The sequence below is a fragment of the Phragmites australis genome, chromosome 14 (genome assembly GCF_958298935.1).
Source record: "Phragmites australis chromosome 14, lpPhrAust1.1, whole genome shotgun sequence".
Lineage (NCBI taxonomy): Eukaryota > Viridiplantae > Streptophyta > Magnoliopsida > Poales > Poaceae > Phragmites > Phragmites australis.
The window spans coordinates 28,278,818-28,297,455 of NC_084934.1; the positions used below are offsets into that span (position 1 = coordinate 28,278,818).

The window sequence follows — 18,638 nt, forward strand, 5'->3', positions numbered from 1 at the left end:
GTTTTGATGAGGTCCGCTATGTGAAGTCGAAGCTGTTGTGCCGTTGGAGCATTGAGCTTGGCAATCATGACCTGCGATAGACTTCGTCGTCTTTAAAGCTATGTTGAGTGGTCTGCGAACCATTTTGGTTTATTTGTCGCCATCAGCATGTCGTTTTGGGTTTTTTCTCCGATCTTACATTTAATTAACCGTGCAGTTGTATGATTTTCGGATCTAGTTTCCCTTTAAACTGAATTAACTCTCTTCTTCTTAATATAAAATCGACAGAGCTCGTGGTGTCGTTTCGGAAAAAAAAAATAACCGGCTTGATTCACCTAGTTGAATCATGCTCCATGAGCAGAAATGATAAATATTGTTAAGACGACAGTTCGTTAAGCTAGAGAAACTCTTCGAATGAGCTTTGATCCATTGAATGTTTTTTATTTTAAAATCATCATGTTTATGAATGCTTAATCCTCATCAGTGTGTGCCATGACGTGGCTGAACACTGAACACTCCTGTAAATTCGCTGCAGGAGCCCAGCCAGAAATTCTTTTGGTTGCACCTGCTAAGTAAGACCCACCATTCACATTTCCAAATCCCAAGTTTCCATCCACCGGTGGTTATGCCCTTCCAATTTTACAAACCATTTGGTAATAAATTAGAAGCGAAGTGTAGACGCCAAGGATTATTCACATACTAGAATGAACAAGCAAGCACTATATTAAAAATGCGTCACTAAACTAATCTGTGGTGTCCAGTGTCGTAATGTTGCCTAAGCCTGAATCAGATGCAGGCACGGGGGGCCCAAGTAGTATAAACAGGTGTGGGGTGGGGGGGGGGGGCAGGCAGCTGTTTTATTTTCAGCACCTGAAAGCAATCATCATATGATGGATTGGATTTCCAGCATCTGAAAGAACGAAATCGAAGGATTTTTCAAGGCGATGAAATGACAGAATGTGTGCTGCTTCACAGGATGCTGGATGACGGGTGCTCATGTCTTAACAACGATCAGAGAAAGCTAGAAAATTTCATCCTAGTTTCGTTTTTCGCATCTTTCCCATTTGTAGTTATTTTTCCTAATTTTATACCGGCCTTGCGCCCGGCCTGATGGCTTGGAAGCATAACTGTTAAGCACCTCTGGTGTCGATTTCTTCTTCTTTCTAATATAATTGTATGCATGGTGGCTTTCAGAAAAAAAGCAAGCATCATACAATGGATTGGATTCCCAGCCTCCTGAATGAATCACTAAATATTTGTTTGGATGTTGTGATGAGATGCATACGCATAGGGATTATTTTAAAGAGGTCTCATAGAGTGAGGTTATCGCTTTCACCTGGAAGGTTGTAGTTGGGAGCCACAGAACCACATCCTCATTGGAAACCCAGCCGAGCAGAAACCAGGATAGAAAGCTGAAGACCAACGGCCGCCGTGTCTCCAGATGCCTTCGTTTTGGTGTCGCAATCTTATCTCGACGTACGTGCATACGCACAATCTTAAGATTGGACTCTCGGTGCCCTTCGAAATTAAGCAATAAATCAACTATCCTTTATCTCATGTTCTCTCATCTCCTGTTGCTGATGTCTCACCCCTCTACTGTAACCGATGCCAACAGATGTCCTCTCCACTACCACAGGTAGGAAACGGGTCAAGGATCGGCCGGAGAATTCCCACGCATATCGGTCACTTTCTCACGGACGTGACGGCCAAATCGGCTGCTGGTGTGGTTGTCTTGTGCAGCCTGCAAATAAGTTTGCACGCCAATCAGCGTTGACTCACAAAGACCAACTCAGTTCATGCTCCTGCTTGCTTCTAAGTGGATGTTTTTGACATTGGGCGGTAGGGTTTGTCAGAACTTTGGTCTGATCTACAGATCCCCAGTGTGATCAGCTGATATGTAGTTGAACATATTTTTCCAAAAGAAAGTTGTAGAAATTTTCTCCACATTTCTTGCGGATGTCTGATATGCGGAGTAGCTTTACTACAGGAAAAAACTGCAACTAGCGGACATTTCAGTTCAATGTGCAGTGCAAAGATAACTGGGGAGAGCCATCCATCAGAGAAAAACAATTGTCGATAGACGGAATGAACATTACTCAGAAATAACTTGAAAGATGAACTGATCATAGGTCAATTGGCAAAGCTCCAAGAGTGGAGCTAGCCGGACAAGGATGGATCCATGATCCCTGCATGCCTTCAAAGAAGACCAGGATGCTTGCCCCTTTTAAAAAAATAAGAAATAACTAGAAAAATAGCGTGTTTGGCGTGCCGTATGGCCCGTCACCGATGCGGCACTATCTTCTGTAGATAGCATCGGTATTTGAAGTTACATAAGTGGCGGTGAGATATTGATATGAGAAGTTATTTGTACAAGTCTAGGGAAGGTTTGGATAAACTTGTAAAGTGCCCTATTATGTAGTATATACTTTTGGTAAAATGTTGTAATGACGTAGATGACCTTCTATTGTGTGTCATCAATTGAACAGTATTTGCCAAGGCAGGACGTATGTATTTTCAAATAGATTGTAGTTTACAATATGAAAATTCACCGTTAGTATTTTGAAGAAATAATTTGAGTGAAGTGGAATAACTCAGCGTGTGAATCGAGAGGTACACATATATGATGCTGTTTAACTATAGCAAGCATATATGATATATGATACATTAATGATTATTTTAGATACAGTAAGCATATATTACATATAAAAGTTTTGATACATATATAATGGAGTTTCCGATGTAGAAGACTGCATATTGCCTACGAAGAGTTCCATGCAGTTAAAGGCTCGATACATATATAATGAGTTTGTAATCTAAAAGGTTCCATACACTTAAATAGTTTACACAGTGCACACTACATATTTAGTAATGTACATAGAAATTCATATTTATTTGTACAACTGATATCTTATCCCTTTTCTTTTTTAATACAGGTTGGAAATGACATGTCCCTTGACCAGTCTCTTCTTCATCGTGAACTCAGCGCTTTGGCATAGACTGTTGTCTCCCATCACCATGCGAAGATCTTGTTTTCGCAGGTGTAACATCCTTTTCGTTCAGGTCCGGGAAAATGGAATAGTCTAGCGGCTTGTATAATCCAAAATCTGACAGTCTCAAGTGGCCATATTTATCCAGTAGCAGATTATCAGGCTTGATATCTCTGAAATGTCAAGTGCTAAATTCATCAGAACACCACTCTAACCGATTGCACTTGCTCACATACATGTGGATGTAGTTGTGCTTGTGGATACCTTCGATCGCAAGGACCGTCTTGCCAACGTAGAACCTGGCCTCATCTTCAGTCAAAATGTCTTTCCTCATGACCAGCATCATCATGTCGCCTCCAGGGAGGTACTCCATGATAAGGTACAGATACTCACTATCCTGGAATGAGCAGTATAGTTTGACAATACAGTGGTGATCCACTTCAGCGAGAAGATTTCTTTCAGCTCTGAAATGCTCAACCTATGCAATAGTCCAATAAAGCACTTGAGAAGGAACAGTGGATATAAACCTGAATTCAGAATGCTGATAAAAAAATAACCATACGTGACCTCGGAGAAGCATTTCTACTGTTTCATGTTGCCAAGCATGGGCTGGTATCCCTTTTATTTCTATGTCAACTTTGACATTGAGTGGTAAAGAGTGTGAATAGAGACTCTTTTTCCATGGCTTCAGAATAACAAAGAAATCAGAAGATGTTACCCGACCTTTATCTAGCATTTTTTTTTTCTGATCATCCATTGAATCGAATTTGATGAGGAAGTCTTCTGGATAAAATGTCTTTAACTTGAAATGTTCAAAACATTGAAAGATTATAGATAGCTTTTTAATAGGTTACAAGCACAGCAGCACACCATGTGATTAGAATAGCAAAATATGAACATGCAACAGGCTAAAGTAATAGCCTATTTTCACATTGACGCACGCTTTATAACTGACTCTTTTATTAGCTAATTTATCTTAAGATTGTTCTTTTCCAGTGGGGCCAATAGATGTCTGGAACATAAGATTGAACAGGTAGGGATCAAACAGCGGGTTCTTTGTATCAAGGGCAACAATGCCATATTCCTTAATCTCTGCACCAAGTTCCTTTGCTGAGAGATAATCCAAAATGGCAAGAACACGCTTAAACTCGTCAGCCTTCTTTTGGGGCAACGTAAGGTCTTTCTCAAGCTTCTCCTTGCAAAAATCTTTTAACAAGTGGTCAACGCCGTAGCATGTGCCTGCGGTCAGCGCGGCAGCATGCGCCTGTTTTCTCATCTTTAACCATGATGACGATAAACTTCTCGACATGGCCTGATGCCTACAAGACAATCTCAGGCGTCACACAGGGGCAGTCAACTTCCAACATGTTCTCTTCCAAAACAAAGTGCTGCAAAAAAAAAAAAAGAAGTATTGTGATAATTCAACCTTAGCAAAACAAATGCAGAAGATATATCATCAGGAGCAACACTCTGAAATATATTAGCTGAACCACACCAATATCAAACACATTAAAGAGATAAAAATGTAGCCATCTCCACTGCAAACCAGCAAATCACATCCAAAACTCCAAGGTAAACCTCTAATCAAACCAAAGAACACATCCTGCACCAAGGAAGGCTAAAGAATATTCCTTTTCCATTCCATTTTTGCGTTTAGATTATAAAGATAAACTGGCAGAAAATAAGGGTTGATCATGACAAAATTAAGCAGACAAACTGAAATGGTTTCAGGCAAGCTGAAACAGCGAAGCAGACAAGCTGAAACAGCGAAGCCTTTGCTAGTTTTCCAGATGCAGTTTCCACTTTCTCTGCACACTAAAATTCACAGGGAGTTCAAATTGGAATGAAGTTCATCGATATCAAAGCCTAGTCTACCAAGCCACTTTCCGATCTAAAAAGAAGACGAATTAAAGCTGGTAGCATTTCGATGGTGATCGACTGCCCATTTCTTCCCAACCATAGTCACGTAATTCCCGAGTCTATGGGGTCGAAGAAGTAAGCAAATTTTACGGATCCGGTTCTACAAAAGACTCTCTCTACTGTGATGACATATGTTTACTCTCTCTCTCATTTTCAATTCAGCTATTGGATCACAGGATGTATGGTATGGATGGGATTTCACAAGAGTCTTTCTGGACAGGGTCCTATAAAATTTGCTTCTGTCAAAAAACGGATCGAGATATACTTAATAAGACGCGGATCAGATTATTCCCGTGTTGCCGGAACGGGAATAACATTTCAGGACAAGGAACGCGGCATGGAACCCAGTGACTATGCGCTGAACACTGGTTTTGCATCTTCTCTGTCCATCTCGCTGAATCCAGCCATAACAGAAATGCATTTCTCGAACCTTCCGCGGGTCAGAAGAAGAGGAGGTCATATGGTAGTTTCATTCCAGAAGTTTCCAGAACCTGTACTCGCGCGGCTCCAGACTGACATCTCTCATAGTCTCTCGAGCTGAGGGTCCAACTCGTCAACAGGGGCCCAGGCCCAAGCGTCTAAGCGGGCCTCAGACGCACCAGCCGGCCCATAAGGCCCAACACAACCGGCCCACGTCGCCACCGCGCGCCGCCTCCCCGGCGCGTGCTCATGTGCCGCTGCGCCATTTGGCGGGTCCTCCGCCTCCCCGCCGCATTCAGCCTCGCAGAGCCGCACCCCCAAAACCCTCACGCCCACCGCCGCCCCTCCTTCGAATCCGCTCCGCCGGTTCGTCTCGTCGCTCGCCCGTTCGCCTTTAGATCGCTATACCCTGCCGGATTCCTCGTCTTTTTTCTAGTCTTTTTGTTGAATCGGCCTGGTGTTTTGGTCTGCAGGTGCGTGCTTGTAGTCGTCGAGGAGCTGCTGCGGCGAAGCCGAATCGACCATGGCGACCCGTAAGTATTTTTTTTTGCGGCATATTTTTCGGAGTGAGTTTCGTGTTTAGGAGCAGGATATCTCCACGAATGGCGTTGCCAATGCTCTAAGCTTAGTTTAGTACGTCTTGGCTGTTGTGGTGTATTAGTTTTGCGGCTAAATGAATAATATCTCTCATTTTAAGCAACGTATCAGAGACAGGATATGATGAATTTTGGGTCTAGAAAAGTAAGTTATTGTTTGAATATGTTTGCCCGTGTAACGTGTATGCCGTTTTTAGGATCCAGAGGTAAAGGCCGGGGATTTGCCCTTGGGGAAATTGCCCGTGTACGCCGTAATTAGTTTGATAAGAGTATCTGCCATAGGTTAGCCTTGAGTTTATAGCATCACTTTCAACAATATTGGTATACCACATGCAGTGCGCTGGTATCCTGATGTATAATTGGATGGGTTAAGATAAGCACACTTTGCTTCCTTTTTTATAACATTAGAAGTTCTAGTTCAAATCTGAGTTGGTGAACGATTTTTTGACTCCGATGCTCCTTAGAGTTTGTGTTTTGCATTCTAATCTGCTTGTTCTGGCATGTAAATTATTTAGGTATTCAGTTTGAGAACAATTGTGAAGTTGGTGTTTTCTCCAAGCTGACGAATGCTTACTGTCTGGTAGCAATTGGAGGGTCAGAGAACTTCTACAGGTTAACGATACATATTTATTTCGGTTTTAGGGCAACTTTTGGTGGAAGTGGAGGAATTTCTAACTCTAACAGCTTGTTCTTTTAAATATTTTCCAGCGCGTTTGAGTCTGAGCTCGCAGATGCCATTCCTGTGGTCAAGACATCAATAGGTGGCACTAGAATAATCGGTCGACTCTGTGTTGGTTAGTGTTTGAGCCTGGCTTCACTAATCTGAGTTACCCTCCATTTGCCTTCTCTACTTATTTTCAGCTTTTTTGCCACTTTGGTGACCTAGGAAACAAGAATGGACTTCTCTTGCCACACACTACTACTGACCAAGGTACTTCATTGAAGCATTTGCTTTATGCTGTAAATGATTGCATTGCTTCTGCTAGCTCCATGTTATTGCTTGCTCACAGTCACTGCTAGTTAATATGACGTTGTATGCCGATAAAGTTTTTTTGTCCAGGTTTTGTTTTCAGAACATGCGTTCTTTCCTTGTTATATTCTTTAGCCACCTTTGTTTTCGTAAACAATTTTGTTTAATTATGCAGTACTGGGATTTTTTTTCCTACCAGAATTGACTTAAGAACATTTTAATACATAAGGATTATAGTTACTACTGAAACTGGTACGGAGACCAGTTAAGAGAGATATTGCATCTTGAGAGGTAGGTATATGTGGGCAATTATGGTGTCAGCTTAAGTATTCTTTTGTGTAAGCCCCCAGATTTGTAGTGTGGACCTGCAGTTGAAACAAGTTTTCATTTAATCCATGTGACCTTCTGGTTTTGTGGATATTGTACTTATATGCTAGGAGGGTACATTGCATGGTTTTGTTGTTGGGCGCAAATTTGTCATGAGTAGAGTTCATTATGTGAAACTTAGATTTGTTTGCCACTTTCTCTGTACCTACCTAAGAAATAAAAAAGAAGGTGGGGATAGGAAGCAATTATTCTGCCAGTTTGGTTGTCTATGTTGTGATATTTTTATATCTTTGTAGCTTGTATCATGGGATAGGCAGTTCATCACGAATTCCTTTATACTTATGTTCTCCCTGTGCTTTTGAATTATTCTAGAGCTTCAGCATCTGAGGAATTGCTTGCCTGATCAAGTGGTTGTTCAGCGTATTGATGAGAGGTTGTCAGCCCTCGGCAATTGTGTAGCCTGTAATGACCATGTTGCTCTTACACACCCTGACCTTGACAAGGTATGCCTAGGTTTATGATTCTCTAGTGATATTCCCAGACCTATGCTTTTCTTGAATTATCCCAGCTGAAATCCTTGTTCCAATCAATTATCCAGGAGACTGAGGAGCTTATTGCTGATGTGCTTGGTGTTGAGGTGTTCCGGCAGACCATCGCAGGAAATATCCTTGTGGGGAGTTACTGCACGTTCTCTAACAGGGGTGGCTTGGTACGGTGTCATCTGCTAACATTTCCATTTCATTCTACTCGCAAATGTTCTATTGCTAACGTTCTATACACTGGTGAAATAGGTCCACCCACATACCTCCATTGAAGACCTTGATGAATTATCGACGCTCCTGCAAGTCCCACTTGTTGCTGGAACTGTGAACAGAGGCAGTGAGGTCATTGCTGCAGGCATGACAGTGAACGACTGGACTGCATTTTGTGGCTCAGACACAACGGCCACCGAGCTCTCGGTCATTGAAAGCGTCTTCAAGCTGAGAGAAGGGCAGCCCACCGCGATTGTCGATGACATGAGGAAGTCTCTGATAGACAGTTATGTGTAACTGAGATCCTGCAAATGCTGTGGGTCTCCCGTATTAACTGTGCTAAGATCTACTGAAAATTATACCGGTTCAATCAGCGGTAGAACTTATACTGTAAATTTGTTTGGTGTATCCTTGGCTTCAGAAACATAGACGTGATGCTACTTTATCCTCTTAAAGATCATGGTATTTTAGTAGGAAGATGATGCTCCTGCTCTTATATTAAGTTTGAGCATGAACGAATAGGTTTCATGTTTGAGCAACAGCCCGTGAGGTAAGAAGTTCGCTACATTCACCGTCCTTGAGTCTGTTTGCTCAGCTCAAATTTTAAGTGCTATTGTAGTCTTCACGAGCTATAAGACCTTTCTGAAAGGGATTGGAATTCAACTCATGTTCATATCTGCTGTACAGAGGATTTATAGAGTTACATGAGAGGTGAATGAGAGAGCTGAATCAGTCCTAACCAACGCCTAACAGACGATAACACGCATGACCAGAGATCATGCCGTGAGAACAGCGGATAGGCTAGCGTGAGTGGCTTAGGGCGATCGTGCGCAGGAAGGCGGCAAGAGTATCCTCAACACTTTTCTGATGTTTGTTCAGTCCAGAAACATTTGTAGAGACTTGAAAACTGAGAAGTTTCGAGTGTTTTGTAGCCTCACATGTTTCAAATTACAATAAAATCAGAACACCAGCAGATAAACTCTCTGAGAAATACAGCTCGAAAAAAAATGCACCCTGAAAACACCAACTGAATGTAGCAATGTACTGCACAATGGACCGGGATATTGCAAATGGCAAAAGAAAGTTGAAAACTGAGAAGTTTCGAGTGTTTTGTAGCCTCACATGTTTCAAATTACAATAAAATCAGAACACCAGCAGATAAACTCTCTGAGAAATACAGCTCGAAAAAAAAATGCTCCCTGAAAACACCAACTGAATGTAGCAATGTACTGCACAATGGACCGGGATATTGCAAATGGCAAAAGAAAGTGCTGTCAGATGCCTAATTCTCATCTCGAGCAAACGGTGGATCACACAAGTGCAAGATATTGCAGATGTATCATCAGCCATTTCTTCGAGGGACGGTGCCACTTCACCAAGCCAGATTGGCAAGTGGCTTCCCTTGGCATTCCTGAATGCAGCTCGTAGCAAGTTCTCTCAGCTGTTCTTCAACAGTCTCCATGGGAAGGGAACCGTCGACAACCTTCAGAAACAAAAGAGTGAAGTAAGTTATTCAGATCCATTCGAGAACTGGTTAACAAAAGCGCTATGTATCGTGGCATGTGGCACTGTCCAATGAAATAATCAAATTTTGGATATGTTGTGGATTTCTCTCAATTAAGGAGTTTCTATTTCGCACATAATAGTATTAGTAACAAATAGATCATGAATATCATGGAAAATTGAACAAAATAAGTATAAAAATTGCTTCTCTTGCAATTTCAGCTCTTCGAGTTTGACACGCAGCAACACCTTTTGTCACTAGCACAAGAGGCAAATCAAATACAAGGACCCTTCCTGGTGATTCTTGCAGAAACTGAGTTACCTTCCATGTTGAATCATGCAGTGAATGGTAATGCTCTGCAACCCTCTTTTGGAACTCAATCTTTTCATATCGCTCACCCCCATAGCCTCCTCTTTCAGCCGCTTTCTGTAATAACATAGTTGTATTTACCATTAAGAAGCGGTAGGATAATCCATGCAAACTATTGAAGTGAAGACAGCCTTGGTGACAGATAACATCGGACAACAACTTAGCATTATAGGCAGGTGCACAAAGAAATTTGCTGAACAAAAAGTTTTCACCTCCCCCACCCCCCCATGTTTTCTGCTTTTGACAAAATACTGAAGTATTGAAGTGTATGGTATTTAGTATTTCAAAACAGAAATCAGAGGACTACCTTAAGTGCATTGTCATCACTGAGTTCTATATATGGGATTATTTTGATCGGTTAAGGAACAGTGGTCAAGAGGTCATCATCACAAGAGTGTGTAAATAATGAAACACGTCAGAAGCCATAACAAACAATGAAAAATCTAGAACACTATCAAGTTGGAACACAAAAGGCTGAATGAGTACAAATAGAATACCTCTGGTTGTACATCCAGATATATTACAAGATCTGGAGCTAAAAGTCCAACTTCTGGAGCCTAAAATAGGAATGAGAGGCATTACTTTTCAACTTGAAGCTATTTATGCATAAGAAAGCAAATCATTACACGGTCAAATGGTACCCAGTTTACCTTGCACCACTCAAGGTCAAGTCCCTTGGCAGCTGAAAATGCCACTCCAGAATAAGAATAGCGGTCAACGATGAGAGTAGTTCCACTGAGTAGCTTGCTTTCCATCAAATCTCTGTCAGATGATGCGAAACAACAGCTCCATAGTTATAACTGTAAAGAGCTTTGAATCATTGTATACAGATTACCCAAGAAAACATCCCACCTATGTAGCAGGTCGACATACAGTTATCACATTGTAAAAAGAGCATACCTTTTCTCCCAGCGATTTGCGCTGAAAAGCAGGTGAATCGTCCTATCATCAAGCTGTGACTCATTTGCGAGGTATGCAGATATCATCTGCCCAACACTAGTGCCTCTATCAGGGAACCGCCACCCTTCAGCTTGGCAACCTTTGCTTTCCAGGAAGGAGAGCAGCCGAGCACACTGAGACGATTTTCCACTCCGGTCAAGCCCTTCCAAGACCACCAGAGCACCACGCCCGCTCTTGCCGCTCCAATTCTCCATTCTTACACCCTGAAACGCTCTCTGACGCTGTGTAAACAAGCCAAGGCCACCCGGAGCCGCCGATTTTCCACTCCTGCAACAAAGCTTGCAGGCAGTGTGACCCCAAGAATTATAGACAATTTCTAGCTAACAAAGACACTAGGAGAGATCAGAGACGCCTCACCTCCTCCAATAAGCTGCTCTTCCGGCGAGCCGAACCAATGTAGTCATGCACAACGGAGTATACCACTTTGATCGAGTTCAAAGCTGAGATAGAAACGGCAAACCCAAGCACTGCATCCTTTGGCTCCTAATAATGAATTCAAATGCATATTTTAGTATACTCATCATTTGCTTCAAGCCAATTATAAATATATATTTTTTCTATTTAGGTCCCCTTTGGAATTAGATTTTTTTTTCCTTCACATTTCCTTCTTGCATCAAGATCACAATTTATGACCCCAACCCATAGTGCTCTTAAACAATGCCGACGATAGAGCCACCAGATCAAATCTAACATCGAGCAAAATCGCAACGAACCCCATCAGCAAACCAACTCCACACATAGATCATCACACCAGGCACCAAACTAACCACACGGAACTAAATCACAAACCTCGTCGAAGCCAGTGCCGGATGCCGCAGACTTGGAGGAGAAGAGGAGGCCCGGGAGTACAGATGCCGCGACGGAGGGGAGGCGACAGAGGCTGCGAGGCGGGTGAGCAGCAGGAGCAGGGGCACTGCAGAAAGCGGCCGCCTGAGCTCGATGGCGGCGCCGGAGTGAGGTAGAGTGCCGGTGGTCGGTGGAGGTGGCGTTGGGCTGAGGTCGGCGGTGAGCAGAGGCGGAGCTGGAGCCCTAGCGGCGGCGGTTTGAAGAGAGACTTTTATGGCTTCGTGTCGATTGCAGTTTCGGCCGTTTGCCATCTAATTATTATTCGGTTCTTACCATTAATTTTAAAATTTATTAGTCTCATATCATTGATTGGATTGAATCAATAGCATAAATTATTAAATAAGTTTTTCGATCCAAACCTTCTAACTAGTGATATTAATCGTTGAATTTCTATGAATTAGTGGCATAGATCTAATAATTCAAAAGGCTATGATAAAAACTGAAATGGCAATTGAATTAGTGGCATAAATCTAAAATTTCCTTTATTTTTAAAGCGGTTGTAAGAAAAATTGGAAGAGCAGGGGTTCGTGTTCGTGCTTGGACTGTTGTTCACCTGATCTGACCATCCAGGAAGCAGCAATCGTCTAGGTGTGAAATAACCAACCGAACTTTTCTTGGACAAACCCACATATACTTTTTGTTCTTCCAAATCCTCGTTCGTTTCTTGATTTTGACCATGGCATATTCATTATATAAACAGACTCTCAAAAAATCTCCATTATATAAACAGACAGTTTTCAGATGCTGAAACACAATGATACGAGCCTTCAATATTGAACTTACAAAATAGGGAACACCGAGTGCGGTTGTTAGGACGTGGGCTCGCTCAGATGATGCCTTGGAAGCATGAGACTTTGCCCTACTTTTGTCCGGTCCAAATAGCAATTCTACATGTTAAGGCTTGTTTGATAGAATTCTAAGAATTTTTGGATCTAGTCATTTTTAATTTTAGAAAATTTTGAAGTTAGAGTTACAAACAGATTGATGAGCATTTGGTATGAGCTAAATTGTTCTTATTTAGACTAAAATAGATGTTTAACCCATATTATTTTATTCTACAAACTCTAAATGCTACATAAATCTTGGAGTTAGAATTCTATTAAACATGCTCTTAGACTACAAATATCATCTATTATGGATCGAGTCGGAGCTCGAGCAACGTACAACCTAGGGATGCTGGGCCCTAGCTCCACCCCTCCTCTTGCATGTGCTCCATGCCTTGACCGCGGTAACTATTTTCTGCTTCTCGTCCTCCTCACACCATAGACAATGACAAGTTGAAAAGAATCGTATGGAGAAGAGATCTATATAAATAGACCCCACTAGAAAAATAGTGCATAGTTAGCGTGCTCTATTGACCCGTCACTAAAGAATTTAATACCCCCATTCATACGATTTAGGGACATCAATTCTTAAATTTTATGTTTGCTCTAATCTATTTTAGTCCAATATATCGATATATCTATTTGGTATCTAGAGTAGTCTGTCCCACTTAATAGTAGACAGGGTAGAAAATATAGATATTTTTATCTTTTGTTTTAGTGATTGTCTGCTTGTGTATCTTCTTGTTCCTAATTTTTGGTTGAGTACCTGAAAGTGAGATGACACTAAGAATTATGAAGATGGTCAATATAATTTGATATTGGTAAATAAATGAATAATGTGGCCAATTTTCATACATTGGTATGAGATAATAAAAATGAATGAAGAAACATTGGTATGAGATAATTAAAAGTAATGATGTAGAGAACTCATTAATAAAGATGTTAGTACATTGGTATGCACCCATTGCAGACATTGCTACCTGCTAGCGGTTCATGCATGGTGTGAATGAACAGAGGAACAATTGGATTTGCGGAAGTGTGTTTGTGTGCTGCATATTCCTTGTTATGTCAGATTATATTTGTTTATTTGTCTTTTGGCATAATGCACTTTAAAATTAGTACATGATTTATTTTTTCAATTAAAACTATACCCTTTAGATGAGAAAACTCTATTGTAGCAAAGAGAATAAGGTAGCTTTGTAATTAATTATGAAATGTTAATATTAGAATGACATGAATATATATGCATATAGAAAAAAGCTGCTATCAAAGGTAGCTTTGCATGCATGATAATTGTTCTAATAGCATCACTGTATTAACTGACATAGCATCTCTGTAATTTATTTAAAAATATCATCTAAGCATGTGGTAGCCATAATCGGCATTTAAAGAAATTTCTTTCTTATAACATAATTTGTTAGATAAATAATAATGTACTAATCTGCTCATCTAACATGGCAAAATCTCGATGTTTCGATATTAAATTCTAGTCAGTTCCATAAGCTTATACCAAGTGGTGACTCTGGTAGATCAAGTAGTAAATAAAGTAATGATGTAGAGAACTCATTAATAAAGATGTTAGAATATTGGTATGCACCTATCGCAGATATTGTTACCTGCTAGCGGTTCATACATGGTGTGAATGAACAGATGAATAGTTGGATTTGTGGGAGCGTGTTTGTGCGCTGCAGATTCTTGTTATGTCAGACTGTATTTGTTTGTTTGTCTTTTGGCACAATGCACCTTAAAATTAGTACATGATTTCCTTTTTCAATTAAAACTATACCTTCAAATGAGAAAACTCTATTGCAGCAAAGAGAATAAGATAGCTCTGCAATTAATTCTGAAATGTTAATATTAGAATGACATGAATACATATGCAGATAGAAAAAATGGTGGTTATCAAAGGTAGCTCTGCATATGTGACAATTGTTCTAATAACATCACTGTATTAATTGATATAACATCTTTGTAATTTATTTAGAAACATCATCTAAGCACGTGGTAGCCATAATTAGCATTTAAAGATATTTCTTTCTTACAACATTCATAAATAAATAATAATATAATAATCTGCTCATCTAACATGGTAAAATCTCGATGTTTTGACATTGAAATCTAGTTAGTTACATTTGCTTATACCAAGTGGTGACTCTTGTACATCAAGTAGTAAACAAATGAAAGCATCCAACAAGCCAAATATTTTAACAAAGGCACCACCCGGCCTAAATTTTGGATGCTAATAACCAAAAACACTAAAGCTTTGACTTTTTATATGATGGTGTTCAATTTGACACATGATAAAATTCAAGATCCTATTAAGCAAGTATGCCAGGTTAATGATCAAATTTTCAGTATGTTAGGTAGATTCTCCATCCAGAAGAAATATTAGAATTTAGAAGTGACAATAGGTGATCAAGTACAAGAGGAAAGTAAATATGCTAGGAGAAATGTAACACTGAAACCATAAGCAAAAATTGTTCGTCACTATAACTTGGAAGATTGAAAGTCTGAAACTGGCTAAGATAGTTAGAGAGCACATCACACATCTTTGTAAATATCCTCGACATCAGTCCAAGAAAGCAGCTCAACATGAAACTGCAGAGTTATGCTACATTTCAGCTTGTTCAATTAATAAATAAGTGTAAAACTGAATATAAAATGGAATTAGTTGAAGGAGACAAGTGCCTTGTACATTAGCTATATTTCAGAGACGAATCTCAATATACTTTGTCCCACCATGGCGACAGAGGCTGCACGGCGGGTGAGCAGCAGGAGCAGGCGCACTGCAGAAAGCGGACGCCTGAGCTCGATGGCGGCGCCGGAGTGAGGTCGAGTGCCGGTGGTCGGTGGAGGTGGCGTTGATCAGAGGCGGAGCTGGAGCCCTAGCGGGGGCGGTTTGAAGAGAGACTTTTATGGCTTCATGTCGATTGCAGTTTTGGCTGTTTGCCATCTAATTATTATTCGGTTCATACCATTAATTTTAAAATTTATTAGTCTCATATCACTGATTGGATTGAATCAATAGCATAAATTATTGAATAAGTTTTTCGATCCAAACCTTCTAACTAGTGATATTAATCGTTGAATTTCTATGAATTAGTGGCATAGATCTAATAATTCAAAAGGCTATGATAAAAACCGAAATGGCAATTGAATTAGTGGCATAAATCTAAAATTTCCTTTATTTTTAAGGTGGTTGTAAGAAAAATTGGAAGAGCAGGGGTTCGGGTTCGGGTTCGTGCTTGGACTGTCGTTCACCTGATCTGACCATCCAGGAAGCAGCAATCGTCTAGATGTGAAACAACCAACCGAACTTTTCTTGGACAAACCCACATATACTTTTTGTTCTTCCAAATCCCCGTTCGTTTCTTGATTTTGGCCATGTCATATTCATTATATAAACAGACTCTCAAAAAATCTCCATTATATAAACAATGGCTTTTCAAATGCTGAAACACAATGATATGAGCCTTCAGTATTGAACTTACAAAATAGGGAACGTCGAGTGTGGTTGTTAGGGCGTGGGCTCGCTCAGACGGTGCCTTGGAAGCATGAGGCTTTGCCCTACTTTTGTCCGGCCTAAATAGCAATTCCACATGTTAAGGCTTGTTTGATAGAGTTTTAAGAATTTTTAGATTCAATCATTTTTAGCTTTAGAAAATTTTGAAGTTAGAGTTATGAACAGATTGATGAGCATTTGATATGATCTAAATTGTTCTTATTTAGACTAAAATAGATGTTTAACTTATATTATTTTATTTTACAAACTCTAAATGCTACATAGATCTTGGAGTTAGAATTCTATTAAACATACTCTTAAACTACAAATATCATCTACTATTATGGATCGAGTCAGAGCTCGAGCAAAGTACGACCTAGGGTTGCTGGGCCCTAGCTCCACCCCTCTTCTTGCATGTGCTCGATGCCTTGACCGCGGTAACTATTTTCTGCTTCTCGTCCTCCTCACACCGTAAACAATGACAAGTTGACAAGAATCGTATGGAGAAGAGCTCTATATAAATAGACCCCACTAGAAAAATAGTACATAGTTAGCGTGCTCTATTGACCCGTTACTGAAGAATTTAATGCCCCCATCCATACGATTTAGGGACATCAATTCTTAAATTTTATGTTTGCTCTAATCTATTTTATTCCAATATATTGATATATCTATTTGGTATCTAGAGTAGTCTGTCCCACTTAATAGTAGACAGGGTAGAAAATATAGATATTTTTACCTTTTGTTTTAGTGATTGTCTGCTTGTGTATCTTCTTGTTCCCAATTTCTGGTTGAGTACCTGAAAGTGAGATGACACTAAGAATTATGAAGATGGTCAACATAATTTGATATTGGTAAATAAATGAATAATGTGGCCAATTTTCATACATTGGTATGAGATAATAAAAATGAATGAAGAAACATTGGTATGAGATAATTAAAAGTAATGATGTAGAGAACTCATTACTAAAGATGTTAGCACATTGGTATGCACCCATCACAGACATTGCTACCTGCTAGCGGTTCATGCATGGTGTGAATGAATTATTCAGAGGAACAATTGGATTTGCGGAAGCGTGTTTGTGTGCTGTATATTCCTTGTTATGCCAGATTATATTTGTTTGTTTGTCTTTTGGTATAATGCACTTTAAAATTAGTACATGATTTATTTTTTCAATTAAAACTATACCCTTTATATGAGAAAACTCTATTGTAGCAAAGAGAATAAAGTAGCTTTGTAATTAATTATGAAATGTTAATATTAGAATGACATGAATACATATGCATATAGAAAAAAGTTGCTACCAAAGGTAGCTTTGCATGCATCACAATTGTTCTAATAGCATCACTGTATTAACTGACATAGCATCTCTGTAATTTATTTAAAAACATCATCTAAGCATGTGGTAGCCATAATCAGTATTTAAAGAAATTTCTTTCTTACAACATAATTTGTTAGATAAATAATAATGCACTAATCTGCTTATCTAACATGGCAAAATCTCGATGTTTCGACATTAAAATTTAGTCAGCTCCATGTGCTTATACCAAGTGGTGACTCTAGTAGGTCAAGTAGTAAACAAAGTAATGATGCAGAGAACTCATTAATAAAGATGTTAGAATATTGGTATGCACCTATCGCAGATATTGCTACCTGCTAGCGGTTCATACATGGTGTGAATGAACAGATGAATAGTTGGATTTGTGGGAGCGTGTTTGTGTGCTGCAGATTCTTGTTATGTCAGATTGTATTTGTTTGTTTGTCTTTTGGCACAATGCACCTTAAAATTAGTACATGATTTCGTTTTTCAATTAAAACTATAACCTTCAAATGAAAAAACTCTATTACAGCAAAGAGAATAAGATAGCTCTGCAATTAATTCTGAAATGTTAATATTAGAATGGCATGAATACATATGTAGATAGAAAAAATGGTGGCTATCAAAGGTAGCTCTGCATGCGTGATAATTGTTCTAATAACATCACTGTATTAACTGATATAGCATCTTTGTAATTTATTTAGAAACATCATCTAAGCATGTGGTAGCCATAATTAACATTTAAAGATATTTTTTTCTTACAACATTCATTAGATAAATAATAATGTAATAATCTGCTCATCTAACATGGTAAAATCTCGATGTTTTGACATTGAAATCTAGTTAGTTACATGTGCTTATACCAAGTGGTGACTCTGGTACGTCAAGTAGTAAACAAATGAAAGCATCCAACAAGCCAAATATTTTAACAAAGGCACCATCTGGCCTAAATTTTGAATGCTAATAACCAAAAACACCAAAGCTTTGACTTTTTATATGATGGTGTTCAATTTGACACATGATAAAATTCAAGATCCTATTGAGTAAGTATGCCAGGTTAATCATCAAATTTTCAATATGTTAGGTAGATTCTCCATCCAGAAGAAATATTAGAATTTAGAAGTGACAATAGGTGATCAAGTACAAGAGGAAAGTATATATGCTAGGAGAAATGCAACACTGAAACCATAAGCAAAAATTGTCCGTCACTATAACTTGGAAGATTGAAAGTCTGAAACTGGCTAAGATAGTTAGAGAGCACATCACACATCTTTGTAAATATCCTCGACATCAGTCCAAGAAAGCAGCTCAACATGAAACTGCAGAGTTATGCTGCATGTCAGCTTGTTCAATTAATAAATAA

General features: G+C 39.4%; 2 protein-coding genes across 3 annotated transcripts; one reads left to right on the top strand and one right to left on the bottom strand.

Moving 5' to 3' along the window:
• The first annotated feature begins 5,526 nt into the window (after positions 1-5,526).
• On the top strand, positions 5,527-8,428 carry LOC133891125 (eukaryotic translation initiation factor 6-2). The gene is made up of 8 exons (XM_062331846.1): positions 5,527-5,672; positions 5,780-5,839; positions 6,418-6,514; positions 6,611-6,696; positions 6,789-6,833; positions 7,572-7,702; positions 7,798-7,908; positions 7,991-8,428. Exons 2-8 carry the CDS (start codon positions 5,830-5,832, stop codon positions 8,246-8,248), a joined length of 738 nt encoding a protein of 245 aa, XP_062187830.1. The 5' UTR covers positions 5,527-5,672; positions 5,780-5,829; the 3' UTR covers positions 8,249-8,428.
• A 613-nt stretch (positions 8,429-9,041) lies between these two features.
• Positions 9,042-11,867, bottom strand: LOC133891124 (thymidylate kinase-like). Of its 2 annotated transcripts, none has more exons than XM_062331843.1 (7): positions 11,574-11,867; positions 11,142-11,267; positions 10,725-11,051; positions 10,475-10,586; positions 10,322-10,381; positions 9,777-9,881; positions 9,042-9,434 (listed from the first exon to the last, which is right to left on the bottom strand). In XM_062331843.1, exons 2-7 carry the CDS (start codon positions 11,186-11,188, stop codon positions 9,324-9,326), a joined length of 762 nt encoding a protein of 253 aa, XP_062187827.1. In that variant the 5' UTR covers positions 11,189-11,267; positions 11,574-11,867; the 3' UTR covers positions 9,042-9,323. The 2 variants fall into 2 exon arrangements, with proteins under 2 accessions (XP_062187827.1, XP_062187829.1); XM_062331845.1 differs by having other exon boundaries at positions 10,725-11,062; positions 11,574-11,811.
• Positions 11,868-18,638: the final 6,771 nt, after the last annotated feature.

Excerpts from the sequence above, each read along its gene's own strand:
- LOC133891125 (XM_062331846.1), top strand. Across the intron at positions 7,703-7,797 it reads CACACCCTGACCTTGACAAG|GAGACTGAGGAGCTTATTGC; the intron begins GTATGCCTAGGT and ends TCAATTATCCAG. Across the intron at positions 7,909-7,990 it reads TCTCTAACAGGGGTGGCTTG|GTCCACCCACATACCTCCAT; the intron begins GTACGGTGTCAT and ends CTGGTGAAATAG.
- LOC133891124 (XM_062331843.1), bottom strand. The coding sequence starts at position 11,188 with ATGACTACATTGGTTCGGCTCGCCGGAAGAGCAGCTTATTGGAGGAG. Across the intron at positions 10,587-10,724 it reads GCAAATCGCTGGGAGAAAAG|AGATTTGATGGAAAGCAAGC; the intron begins GTATGCTCTTTT and ends ATCATCTGACAG. Across the intron at positions 10,382-10,474 it reads TTGACCTTGAGTGGTGCAAG|GCTCCAGAAGTTGGACTTTT; the intron begins GTAAACTGGGTA and ends TTCCTATTTTAG.